This window comes from Armigeres subalbatus, chromosome 1 (assembly GCF_024139115.2).
Source record: "Armigeres subalbatus isolate Guangzhou_Male chromosome 1, GZ_Asu_2, whole genome shotgun sequence".
Classification (NCBI taxonomy): domain Eukaryota; kingdom Metazoa; phylum Arthropoda; class Insecta; order Diptera; family Culicidae; genus Armigeres; species Armigeres subalbatus.
In genome coordinates, this window is record NC_085139.1 from 80373333 (window position 1) to 80387561 (window position 14229).

General features: G+C 45.5%; 1 protein-coding gene across 1 annotated transcript; it reads right to left on the reverse strand.

Annotated features, from left to right (window-relative positions):
• Positions 1–3962: 3962 nt before the first annotated feature.
• On the reverse strand, positions 3963–9017 carry LOC134206294 (uncharacterized). Its single transcript, XM_062681998.1, has 2 exons — positions 6826–9017; positions 3963–6771 (listed from the first exon to the last, which is right to left on the reverse strand). Exons 1-2 carry the CDS (start codon positions 9015–9017, stop codon positions 3963–3965), a joined length of 5001 nt encoding a protein of 1666 aa, XP_062537982.1.
• Between the last annotated feature and the right edge of the window lie 5212 nt (positions 9018–14229).

Sequence of the window (14229 nt, forward strand, 5' to 3'; positions counted from 1 at the left end):
TGGGTAGTGGGCGCAGTTGGGTGAGCAACGAGTCTGACGCCATTGGAGAAACGCACGGAGGTTTTCCATCGACTTTTTTATGCTGATGATCTTTTATGTGAGATAATCCTGCGTTGAATGGGTTGCTAGCGTTCTCGACTGTCAGACGAGGGCGGAAGAAAATTATTTCTCGGTCAGCTGCGCTCGACGCTAGAAATTGAATGCAATCTTTTGAAATGGGATTTTTTCGAGCGGCATGGCTTTAGTTTAGATTGATTTTCACACTTAATAGTTGTGGTTCTTTTTAATTTGCTTAGTTTGTTTGAGTCTCCACTCTCCAGTTAACCTTGCGAACAAAGACATAGGATTGCCAATCCGGAGATGGCGAGTTCGATTCTCGGTCCGGTTTAAGATGTTTTCGGGTGAAAAACATTCTCGACTCCCTGGGCATAGTGTATCCATTGTACCTTCTTGCCACACAAGACACATACACATGCAATAGCGGGCATAGAAAAGCTCTAAATTAATGACTGAGGAAATGCCAATAGAATATCAAGTTGAAAAGCAAGCCAAGTTCCAGGAGGACTGTAGGTAGAGCCATAGAAGAAGAAGAAGCATTGCTTGATAGACCTTTTGCCGCACCCCCATTGAGCAAAATAAAAATGGATGATGTGAAAACACAATGAGTCTAAGAAACAACTGAAAACAGCGAATAGCGTTGACGATCGGCAAAAGCCCTTTTCATGAATAAGCCCGCAATTAAAGAGGCTACATGAGTCATGAAATTGAATAAATGTACCAATAATATCATTTCGTTTAAATTGAATTGAATGCGTATCCGAAAGATCGTTGCCTTAATCCATGTGCCCAAATACGACGGTATCCTTATTTTCGTTTATGAAGCTTTAAACTACCATTTGATATCCTAATCATGTTGGAGATGGTCGTACCCTAGAAGGGGTGTTGAGGATCGTTACACTTCGGTCACTGGTTTGAACACCTGTTGTCTTAAAATAAGATTGCTTGTAACAAGCCCCACGTTACAATCAACATGTAACAATTAACAAATTAAAATAATGCACGTTCTCTCCTGGTGCCCTGAGAGAGACGGCTAGGTGGTGCCCACTACGGGAAATGACGAGGTTTCATATGAGATTTTGGTCCATCAGCCAAATCCCGCAGATATATTGTTATTGCGCATCGCGCTTTTTGGCTACAGCAATTAGTTTGCTTTATTCATAGCTGAGCCTTTGTAAAGGATTCTTATCCTATTTGGGCACCCCGAATCAATCAATGCCATTTGGCATCAACGATTCGATGTCTGTGTCTGGAACAAACTTTTTAAGTCGAAACCGTTGAGAAACAACACATTTGTCAATCCAGCGTCTTCGTCATTACAAGTCGAAACCAATGATCAAATCATTCTTCCAGAGCGTCTTTGACATTACAAGTCGAAACCGATGAAAAAATGTCCCAATCACGCCCACAGGATACTTACAAAACGATAATTTCCAACCAGAAACAACCTGGCAGGATCGCCAAATGTGCGGCCTAGTTCCGCCGAACGATCTATCAGTCTTATTGCGACTCCGTTCGTTGCCCGACGAGCAAAAAGGCAAAGTCATAGCCTGCTATTCACTAGTCAGTGATGGTAATCCAACCGTTATACGATATTTGCATATCTGTCATCAGTGCACTCTAAAAGTGGATTGCCCAATTCCTAATATATCTCACCCTCACACAATTGGCTTCAGTATTCCTGGATTTCTATGTTTAAGATATTGACAGTTGTTTTCAAGGAAGAAAATTCGGCCGAAAGCCACTTGGCCGATTGCCATTAGACCGAAACCCATATGGCCGAAAGTCATTTGGCCGAATAGGTAATTTGGCCAAAAAGGTGATTTGGCCGAATACGACATTTGGTCGAAGAGGACATTTGACCGAATAGGACATTTGACTGAATAACTATGGGGAAAGTGGTGGCCAAAAATAGAAAAATGTATTTGCTTTGAATGACTTGTCTTGTATACCATTTAATAGACAGATAGTTCAAACCTAGATTCCCAAATTTTCAGCTCTCTGCGATGAAAACTGCCACAGACATCAGCATAAAGAAAATTGTGAAAATTGTAGAAAAATGCATTTCAAACAAATGCAAATTTCTCAGCGAATAATGATCCAATTTGGGGAATTAATACACCGTTGGTAAGATAATTGTCTAAACTTTAAAATGGGTGTGTTGTTGAGCTTACACGCGTGAGTAAAATTAGTGAAAAATGAGTAATTATTGAAAAAAAATGTGTTTTTTTGCCTTAGTTGGACTATATCTAGCAAGCAGGGCCGAGTTGTCTCAAGAGACCACCACCACAGTTTAGTTTAGGGTCTATACTATCTGCGCAACGAGAATCCAGCTGCGAATGAGCGTCATTTTGGCACGAATTAAAAAAAAGGATTTTTTTTTGTAATTAACAATTATCGAGCATAAGCAAAAAAAATCGTACCAATCAAATACTGCTTTAAAGGTGGAACTGTTAAATGTCAAATTAAGTCTTAAAAATGTTACACACTTTATTATTATTTTTGATAAAAATGGGTAAAAACAAACCGAAAATTATCATTCCATATAGAAACCTTATCTTCCCAACTGGACTGAAAAGTTTTCAATGTTTTCACGAATTGTTTAAAATTCTCTGTTCATGTACCATTTTACAATTTGTACCAACTATACTCAGGTATATTTATTTTCCTAAAAAACTATTATCTACCTATTTGATTTAAAAGACAGGGGCAATATTTTCAAATCATGAATTTGTTTCCGCTTTGTTTGTTTGTTTGTGATAATATGGAACATAGGAGCATCGTGTTACTTTTTGATCCAAAAGAATCTCAAATAGTCAATGCAACAAAAGCATTCGAATATATCAAGACAAAATATAATATTGATCTTGCCAAAGAAGAACGACTTCATAAAAAGTTGCAATACGTAGCAACACGTATTTACAGTGTGTGACAAAAGGCTCACCGCAAACAAGAGTGCTTTGAGAAGTACAATAAGGATTGGCTCGATGGTCATTTGGAACTTGCAGAGTACATCGCAGAAACACCTTCAACGTCAACTGGCCGTGGTCGTCCACAAAAACAATTTGATGAACTTAGTGATAGAACTAAGCGAAGGAAAACCGATGAAATGTTCGGCGGTAATGTTGACACTATAAAAAGGGTGCTCACGATACTCGTGTGCCGTCACTCGAAGGACTTGCTTCGCTAATTTAATTAGCCCCGAAAAGTTCACCGCAATGCAAAGGTTCCACCAAATGCACTAAGTCCAGTACACTGCACTCAAACCGACCACGCAAAGTTAAAGTGGGACTTTTAGCTGAACACTTAGAAAGATTTCTTGTCATCTATCGACCAAAGAAACAACCGACCGTACTTGTTTGTGCTTCAACGTATTATGAGCTACTATTTACAATTATCTGTTTGCTATTCCTCCTTTTCCACAGCTGAGATGGTTGACCATCGGCTATCATCGCTGCAAGATACTCTCCTGCTCTGCTCTCTACAGTGTCTTGTTTCAAACGACTGGTTCGTGTCATTTGCAACGGCGCAACTTTGTTAGATGAAAGCGAATTCAATTTTGATCATTATACTTAAACCTAACATTCCGGCCACCTTGAAACATGTATGTTTCAACTTAATAACTACTATATACACATGGTGGTTTTACAAAATAATCCATTATGCAGCCTTGAACGCTGCATCTCATCGTCGTGGTCTACCGTTTGGCACGAGAGTTCAGAATTGTGGCTCAGGATGATGAAGGATGTTGCAGAATGGACGTCGTTGATTTCCGGGAACAAGAAAAAAGACCAGGTAGATCTTACGAGAGAATAGTAAACTATTGGACCTGCAATTACCTTTGCAGAAACACAGGTGAGCATCGAGCAAGTTCTCCCACAATGGGTTGCCCTACCTGGTTTCTGTTATGTTGATCTTGGTGTCGGAAGCAGTGCAATGCGAGCTACGGCGCGCACCACTTCGTTGGCGTTCGCTGTTTTCAGGGTTACCACACGGACGATGCCATCCTTTCCTGGGTGGAGCTTGACTATTTTTCCCAGCGGCCAGTTTGCTGGCGGAACGTTGTCCTCCTTTATGATGACGATGGCGCCCACCTCGATGGTGACGGGCGGATTGCAACCTTTAGTTGCACGGGACTGCAGTTGTTGCAAGTATTCGGGGTACCAGCGAGACCAGATCTGCTGCAGATGCTTCTGGGTGCGATCCCAGTGGTCCAAACGGTTGTCGGCGGTCTCCTTCCAGTTGGATTCCGGAACCGCTTGGAGGTTGCTTCCGACAAGGAAGTGTCCGGGAGTCAGGACGTCTAGGTCGGTTGGGTCCTCCGGTATCGGTGTCAGGGGCCGAGAATTCAGGCACATCTCGACTTGTGCCAACAAGGTCAATAGATCCTCGTAGGCAAGGTTGACGTTCCCGACTACCTTCAGCAGATGATGCTTCGCCGATTTGACTGCAGCCTCCCAGAGGCCTCCGAAGTGTGGTGCTCGTGGTGGAATAAATTTCCAGGTTATTTCGTTTCCGGAACACCAGTCAAAGATTTGGTTTCGATCGGCTGCTTTAGTCTTCAACATGCGATAGACTCGGTTGAGTGCATGCGAAGCTCCTTTGAAGATAGTGGCGTTGTCCGAATGGAGTTCGACGATCCTTCCTCTGCGGGCGACTAAACGACGGAGTGCAGCTAGGAACGCTGGAGTCGATAAATTGCTCACTAGCTCGATGTGGACCGCCTTGGGCGAGAAACAAACGAATATGGCCACGTAGACTTTCGTGGGGCCACGGGTTCGTACTGCTGACTTCACGTAAAATGGTCCACAATAGTCGACACCGCAAACGGAGAACGGACGCGTCGGCGACACTCGCGATACCGGCAGATCGGCTGTGCTCTGCTGGACTAGAGTGGGCTTGGATCGGAAACAAGTGTGGCATTGGTGAAAGACGGACTTGACAAGATTTCTGCCGCCAAGGATCCAGAACTTCTGACGGAGAGTGGCTAGCAGGAGTTGTGGCCCTGCGTGCAGTAGGCTAATGTGAAAACTGCTAGCCAGCAGAGCAGACAGTGGATGTTTGGCGGACAGAACGATCGGGTGCTTGTTTGCGACGGATAGTGCGGCGTTACGTAGGCGACCACCGACGCGAAGAGTACCGTCTTCATCCACGAACGGTTTCAACCACTTCAGCGATGATGACTTGGCGACACGTTCGCCATTCGAAAGATCCGACAACTCCTCAGCAAATGTTTCTTTCTGCGCTAAACGGCAGAGTAGGTATTCAGCGTGCTGGAGCTCGGAAGTGGTGAGTGGTACGATGGACGTTGCAATGAATCGGCTACTAATGGCCAACAGAGGAAGAGATGATCCGGAACTGCGCAACTCTATGCGCTTCTTCAATCGCTGGATATAGCGGCCGCAGAATGCAACCACACGACGTAACTTGTTGTAGCGAGAGTAACGAGAAAACAGATCTCCACAGAAATCTGCTTGTGCGGCGGTCATTGCCACAATCGGTGCTTTGCGCCCTTCTTCGGACGCTGCCGGGGAATTCTGGTCGATGACGGTCTTGGGCCAGTATTCAAGTGACAGTGCGAGCCAGGAAGGGCCATGCCACCAACGGGAACAGTTGATAATGTCCGTTGGATTGAGGCCGCGTGAAATATCGTCGGCAGGATTTTCGGAACCAGCTATGTGCCTCCAGTGGTCTATACTTGTGGTGGCCTGGATCTTCGACACGCGGTTAGCGACGAATGTTTTCCAGCGGGTTGAAACGGCACGCAGCCATTGAAGTACGGTGCTGGAATCGGACCAGAAATAGGCGATGGTGGTGGTCTTCAGCGAGGCATCCACCTTCTTGAAAAGCTGCGTTGCCAGATGTGCTGCACAGAGCTCTAGTCTTGCGATGGAGTGGTGCGTGGATAGCGGCGCGACTTTTGACTTCGATGTCAACAGCTGGACTCGTATACCTTCCGCCGATTCCATGCGGACGAAGCAGCAAGCTCCATATGCAACGGAGGACGCATCGGCGAAGAAATGAAGCTGAATAGTAGCACCGACTGACAAAAACACGAAGCGAGGAACTTGGACTGTAGCTAGAATGTGAAGCGTGGTATGGAACTGCTTCCACTCGTGTTGCAGCTGATCCGGCAATGGAGAATCCCACTCGCAGAGAACACCGTCATGCTTTAATGCCCATAGACGCTGCATGAAAAGCTTTGCCTTCGTGATGACCGGACCCAATAGGCCCAGTGGGTCGAAAATCTTGGCGATGTACGACATTACCTTCCGCTTGGTAAGGATGGCCGCCGGGAGAGGTACTTCTACCTTGAATCGAAGGTTGTCGGCCTTTGGATCCCACAATAGGCCGAGCGTGGAGATTATCTGCTCATCCTGCAGATCGTGGAGAGGTTGGATGGCCAGATCTTCTGGCGGAACATCACGGAGGACTTCTGGAGCGTTCGACGCCCACTTCTTCAGCAAAAATCCAGCGGAACCCAGCATGGCAGTGATTTGAAGGCGAAGTGTTTTGGCGGATTCCACGTCAGATGTGCCGGACAACAGATCATCGACGTAAAAATCTTCCACCACTGGGTCAACAGCAGCAGGATAGAACTCCGCCTGGTCGATGGCAATCTGCTGGAGTGTCTTCGTTGCAAGGTACGGTGCGCTAGCCGTACCGTATGTCACGGTCTGTAGTTCGAACGTAGCGATCGGATCGGACGGACATCTGCGATAGCGGATACGAAGGAGACGGCGATCGTCGGGATGATGCAATACCTACCTGTACATCTTCTCGACATCTGCTACTATGGAAATGCGTTGTGTCCGGAATCTTGTGTAAATGAAGTAGAGGTCTTGCTGGACGACAGGTCCAACAAGAAGCGTGTCGTTCAAAGAATAGCCAGACGAGGTCTTGCATGACGCGTCGAAAACTACCCTGACCTTCGTGGTCGTGCTGGATTCCTTGAAGACGACGTGGTGGGGTATGTAGGAGTGTTCAATTCGATCATCTACAGGCTCTGGTACCTCCTGCATGTGACCAAGCTGTAGATAATCCTCCATGAATCGGTGGCATGAGTCCTTGATAGCAGGATCTCTATCTTGTCGCCGTTCCAAGCTCAGGAAGTGACGATCGGCAATCGACCTTGATTCTCCGAGAACCTTTTCGGAATCTTCAGTCCTCGGAAGACGCACAATGTACCGCCCTGCGGAATTGCGCATCGTAGTAGCAGCATAGTGTTCTTCGCATATACTTTCTTCGGTAGATCGAACTGGAGCCGATGGAATTGTTTCCATGTCCCAGAACTTGCGTAGAGCGGCTTCCAGTCGATCGTCAGCAGTGGAGAGGTAGCAGAACCGTGGAATGCAGGTAGCCGAGCGCGATGCGGGACCAGTGACCGCCCAACCAAAGAGAGTTTCGACTACCCACGGAAAACCTTCACCCAGAGAAATCTTCCGTCCCGTGTGGAGTTCCCAGTACGTTTCGCTACCGATGACGAGGTCTACGTTTCCGGGAACATTGAAATGTGGATCTGCTAGCTCGACGCTTGGAATTTTCCACGCTGAAATATCGATCGGCGTAGTTGGTAACTCCGACGATGGCTGCTTCAGTACCAAAAACTGCAATTTCATCGAGATCGTTCGATCTCCCGACTCGATGGTTGCTGTAATGGCACTACTAATCTTCTGTGTGGAGGATCCGATGCCTGCGACGGATACGTTCACTGTAGAACGGCGGCTGAAGAGGATCTTCGCTGGAGCGAAATCATGTAGAAGCGAGTGGTGCTTCTCATGACATGTACGGCAGTTGTATTTGGAATTGCACTTCTTGGATTGATGACCAACGCTGAGGCAGTTCCAACACAAGCGCTTTTGGGAAGCCAACTCTCGGCGTTGACTGACGTTCTTCCCAAGAAACACCGGACATATTCGGATGGAATGACTGTCCGAACAGGAAAGCGGACAGGAGTAGCTGGGAGTGGATGAGGCTGATGCATTGACCGACACTTTCTGCTTGAAGCTTTTCTGCTGGAAGCCGGCCACCTTCGACGAGGCTGATTGATAACTGTCTGGCCCGACGGAATTGAGTATCCGCACCCGCTGGTAGAGAAAATCGACTAGTTCATCATACTTCACATCGTCCTTGTGGCTAGTCTTCTCCTCCCAGGCGCGTAGTGTGGCGTGATCCAGCTTGTATGAGAGCAGGTAGATGAGTGGCAAGTCCCAATAGTCCACCGGTTCGCCCAGTTTGGCTAGGGCGCGAACATGACGTTGATAATCGTCGACCAAACCGTGGATGCGTGTTGCACACTCCTGCTTCACTGCGGGCAACTCGTACAGCGCCTTGAATAGTTGCTTCTTAAGGTATTTCCGGTTGTCGTACCTCTTCAGCAGAGCGTCCCAAGTTGTAGCGTAGCTATCGGCGGCGATATCGACCGATTCGAAAGGTTTCTTGGCGCTACCCTCGAGAGATTGGAGAAGGTATTGGAGCTTGGCGACTGTGGGAATATCGCCGTTCACGTGGATCATCGAAGTAAACGTGTCCCGGAATGAAATCCAACGTGAAAAGTCCCCATTGAACTTCGGTAGGTCGATTTTTGACAGACGGAGGTGGAAGTTTGCTTGATGTTGCTGTGGAGCGTGAATCGAATCGTTCAATGCCGACTGGTTAGGATCCCCGGTGCGCTTCGAGAGAAGGAAACCCTTTGCCTTGCAGTACCGTTGCTCGAATTCAACGCGTTCGTCGATGTGCTCATCCAGAGCCTCTGGTGCATCCAGCTTCTCGATCACACTCTGACACTCCGCGAAGGTTTCGTTCATCTTGTCCAAAGAATCAATCCGCACACACAACTGGAAACTGTCGCGATCATGATCGTAATCACGGATGAACCGCTCAAGCGCATCAAAAACTTTAAACAGGCACTTGCGCTGAGCTAAGCTACCAGCCAGCTGCTTCTCCTCTTTAGCAGGCATCGCGAACGAAAACGAACGGAAACGGCAGTTAAATCGAACGATCAAATCCTTCCCGTCGCGAAACTAACCGTTTCTACGCGAAACCGAACCGGCGAGGGTGATACACAATCGAACGATTTGCTCCTTCCCGTCGCGGTGTTAAAACCCTTCGCGACGTTTAAGATTCGACGGAAGTGGATCGTTTTATATCGAATCTATTTCTCCTTCCCGTCGCGAACGAACCCACTTCTACGCGGTATCGCAAATCGAGGGCGCGAACGGTTTTCCACTCGATTAGCGGCCGTCTCACCAAGCCACAATAGCAAATAGATAAAAGCTACCTACTTTCTTACGTACTATAGTACTGCTAGCCACATGCAAAACTAACGTGGAACAGACTCACCGGGGGCTATCCTGGGAACTGGATGCCTTCCAAAAGGATGGAACTGCACCAAACGGATCCAATGGCGCCGAGTCTTGCTCTAATCCACGGTAGCAAGCGGTGAAGATGGCGTAAAGGTGAACAGAGTAAATCACTTTCCTACAACGGCCAAAGAAAATTCACAAAATGGCCAGGAACAATGTTCGATCTTCTTCACCTCACTAGAGTAACACTCGCCTTAGTGCACTCTCAAGCGCAAAACTGTTCACGCAAATCACGCACGAATAGTATGCCGACGGCAGAATGTGCTTCGAAAGTTTGAAACTTCCACCCGCGATCGAAACACTTGAACGGATAGTCACTAATCCGTTCACCAAAATACCGTCGCAATTGTCGCTATGCGTGATTTATTACTTCCACAGCTGCCGAATAGTACCCGCCTTGGTACTATCCCCACGCGCGAAACAGTCACAAAATAGTGCGCAAATAGTTTAATTTGTTCTCCCACACGAACGAGGTCTACCCGCCTTGGTAAAGCCTCCCAGCGCACACGCACTATTAGTTCGCACAAAGCAATCGAAAATGCCAACAATTGAATGGCAGCCACCACCAATGACCAGCGCGCGCGTTTGGTCAGATTGCTTTTTATTGCACTACCGCGGGAATCACTTTCCGGTATGAAATGCCTTCGATCCGGTTCGAAGGACCAAATGTTCACGATATTCGCGTGCCGTCACTCGAAGGACTTGCTTCGCTAATCTAATTAGCCCCGAAAAGTTCACCGCAATGCAAAGGTTCCACCAAATGATTTCATATAGGGTTATGCGCTAATTCGTCCATGGCGCTTGTATCCGTCATATCAAATTCTAAATCACTAAATACTCGCGAATCGTAAACTAACATAATAAACTAATCATCTGGCGAGATAGAAAAAAGTGTACACTATGATCTGCATTCATTTAAATTACATTCCGGTGTTACTTACTTGAAATACAGTTAAATTTAACTTTGCGACTGTGACTTTTTGCACAATTTCCTAGATATGGCGATTCAAATATGGTGAATTTGATTGGCCATGTTATCAAAAATCGTAAAGGTGCATCTAAAATGTTCACGACTCTCAAAGATTCACATGGAATGATGGAAGCATAATAATCCATTCACCGGCTCCTCTTGACATGTTAGCTGAAGAAGCAGCAGAATGCCAACATAAACTATTAAAAAAATGTCGTACCCATCATGCTGGAAAAGGTCACGGGTTGATAATCTACATGACGTCTTTATTCGAGCTATGAGCTCATCTGATCCTTTGATAAGTTTAAAAAATCTAGAAAGCAGAATGCGAAAGAAGGTATCCCTTGAATATCCAGAAGTTGTAAAATCACTTTTAGTATTCGAAGATTTTGACAGCTCCGATTGATGATTTTGCTCTTGATTAAAATGTAGAAAATGAGTAGAATTGCTTGTAAATTTGATTTAGTTTTAAGAGAAAGTTAATGAATAAAATTTATTATGACAACTTATCAATAAAAATTATAATGATATGGACATGCTAATATCATCTTCCAAACTTAGACGTACATGTTCATGATAGAATTAGACGCGAAAGTATAGAATTGATAGTTCCGTTAGAATACGGCAGGCATGAAGAATGTTTTTATAGAAGTCGATTTGAAAGCGAGCGGAGGGCAATATTTGTGATGGCACATATCACACGACCTTCCTTCTGCCAAGCTCCCGTATGAAGGGGAAGGGAAGAATATCAGTATGGAAGCTGATATATCTCCACTGGCAAAAGGAAGGTGGTTTGATTTGCTCATATGCCATCGCGTGCGGAAGGATTTTCTATCGACGAGTACTGTCTCCAAATTTCTAATATGACATCAGCATCTAGTCGAATAGGATTTTTATTGCACAGTTCTGTTTTCTCATTGCGTCCGCCTCGTCGCAACCAACTTGGCTGCCTCGGAAAAATTATGTTTTATTTTGTACGAAGCAATGATATTTATTTCTCATTTTTGTGATTTTTTTCAGCAGTGAGCACGCATGTTGACCAGGGGAGCGAATTCTCAATCTCAGTGACTGAAATTTGTTGGATATTGATACCATTCCCTCTTCACACTCACTTCCTAGCAGTGAAAACTGAAAATGGTTGGCAGCAACAATCAAAGATAAAGTAAACAAAAGACCTCCCTTCTCATTGCACACGCAGCCTGCACTGACAGTCTATTCAGTTCACTCTCTGCTGTGTGAATGCGACGGCCCTATATAAATGCATGGGTGAATACTATCACTTGAAAGACAAAGACAGGAAATTTGTGCCGAATGATCATCAGCTTCAGCCCGCTGTTGGCAAACCGAGTTTGCTAAGCTACTCCTGCTTTGTCGTTCTGACTGAAAGGCACCGTCATAGGCAAAGAGGAGCAGAGAAAAATACAAAACAAAAGAATCACACTCAGCAGGCATTGTTGATAAATTGCACCACTGATGTTGACAAAAAGAAGCGACGAAATTGATGCCGTATTTCGATCGGAAAAAATATTTCCAGGGGGGTGGTCAGATAAGTTTGTAGGGGTGGGGGAGGGGGAGCTTTGGAAGACAAATAATTCATCACCAAAATACCTGATTGATAAAACAATACTCTTATGCAACATAATTTAAAAAATGGGGAAGGAATCAAATCCTGGCTAGGAAGGGGGCTTCCACCTCCACCTATTCTTATACATAGTAACCTGATTCCAGGTTTGATTTGCATTTAAACTACCCCTAAAATTAAAAACAATCGTTCAATATTTTTGGCCTCCACTTTGTATTGGGCCGCCCCATAGTGCGAATGGATCATTTGGCCGAAAAGGTCATTTGGCCTGAAAAGTAATTTGACCGAAAAGGTCATTTGCGAAAAGGAATTTGGCCGAATAGGACATTTGGCTGAATAGGACATTTAATCAAATAGGTAATTTGGCCGAATAAGTCAGTTGGCCGAAAAGGTCATTTGGCCGAAAAGGCCATTAGGCCGAATAGGACGTTTGACCGAAAAGGACATTTGGCCGAATGGGACATTTGATCAAATGGGACATTTGACTGAATATGACATTTGGCCAAATATAACATTTGGAGGAGACATTTAACGATTGTTCAGTGGTAGCAATGTGAAAGAGCTCCCAGGTATTTAATTAGGAATTCTCTCGACCGCATTTTACTAACTTTGCTTGCTCCCAATCTATAGTGTGGTTCAGGTCACTAGTGTGTGCTGCCACGCTCGAGTCATGGAAGGGACATTTCAAGAATTATAGAATAACCCTGCTGGCAGAACAAGATTACTTTTGACAGTCATCGAATCATTTTTCATCGATGTCTCATTGGAATTGCTGCTTAGCACCAGCCATTCTTATGACCGATGATTTTTAAATTTTCATGCTGTCACTTTTGAGTTTAATTTTCCAAATGAGACAGTCCCCACCCAACAAACAATTTAAGCTGAGCAAGCTAGTTTTTTAGCTGAAAAAGCTTATTCGTTACGACTTAAGCTTTATTTCAGCTTCCAATATTTGTTGGGTATGTTCTTATGCAGTTTTCCGCGAGTGGTGATAGCCGCCAGCTTTCCTGCGGGTTACTCTCTGATTTGATGTTTGTGGTGGTCAACTGCACCCACCGTTCCAACCATTTTGATCAATGTGATATATAAGAAGGCTTGAATTCACTTCATCAGCACCTTCTTATATGCCACATTGGTCAGAATTCTCGGAGCGGTGGGTGCAGTTGACCTCCACAAACGTCAAATCGAAGACTAACCCGCAGGCACGATGGCGGCCATTACCGCTCGCTCGCGGAAAACTGGATATGGACAAGCCTCCTACGCACACATGCCATTTTTATTTTTCCACTTTTGCTGCGTCGCAGCATGCGTGGAATAATAAACATGACAGTTATGTGTGGATTCCGTTATGAATGGGGTGTCCTTGGAAAAGCGAATGCATTTCGAATTGAATTCCGGGAGGCTTGTCCTTAACCTACCCGGATATCTGGTTGGCTACAGCGTCGATACACATATGCCTGGCGTATTGTAGAGCTCCATAATCGTCGGTATTGGGCGATGTTCCTCCAGTTCCCCGAACGTTCAGGGTCCCCAGGTCCGATTCCACCGCGTGCAGCCAGCGTGTTCGTTGCCTTCCACGAAGTCGCCGACATCTATCTGGTTCTCTGTTGAATATTGTTTTCGCTATACTTTCTACCGACATTCGCACTAAGTGACCAGCCCACTGAAGTTTGTCGTATTTTATACGATTCACAATATTTGCTTCTTTGTATACTTGATTCACCATTTTCTAGTTTCCCTCCGAGCATTGTACGCAGCACTTTTTGCTCGAAACCCCCGATAGTTTTCCAGTCGGGCTCTTTTAACGTCCATGCTTCATGTCCATAAAGGGCCATCGGTAGAATCAGAGTTTTGATAGTTGCGTAAAACCTCCGCATATCGTTTCTATCCATGTTCTCCTGCGCTTCAGCTATCACACTCTCCACACCGCCTTTTTCTGCAGTAGATTTGTTTCTCTTCTCTTGTTTCTCTCCTTCAACTGACAAGCGTTGGATATTGAAACGCAATTCGTGACGCTGGAAAATCGCGCCCGATTTTTTGCAACTACAGGGTAGTGATCCGAGTAAATGTTCGGACCTCTGAAGGACCTTACATCTGTGACATCCGAGAAATGTCGTCCTTCGATCAGCACGTGGTCTATTTGAGAGCAAGTGTCTCCACTCGGATGTTGCCAAGTATGTTTGCGGATATTCTTACGTGCGAAGTAGGTATTGCCATCCCTCTAGGAGCAACAAAGGTTACAAGTCGCAGACCAT

What these genes read in the sequence shown, in the direction of transcription:
- LOC134206294 (XM_062681998.1), bottom strand. Translation starts at nt 9,017, where the DNA reads ATGCCTGCTAAAGAGGAGAAGCAGCTGGCTGGTAGCTTAGCTCAGCGC. An exon ending in GATGTCGAGAAGATGTACAG is followed by an intron (nt 6,772 to 6,825) that starts GTAGGTATTGCA and finishes CCGCTATCGCAG; the next exon opens with ATGTCCGTCCGATCCGATCG.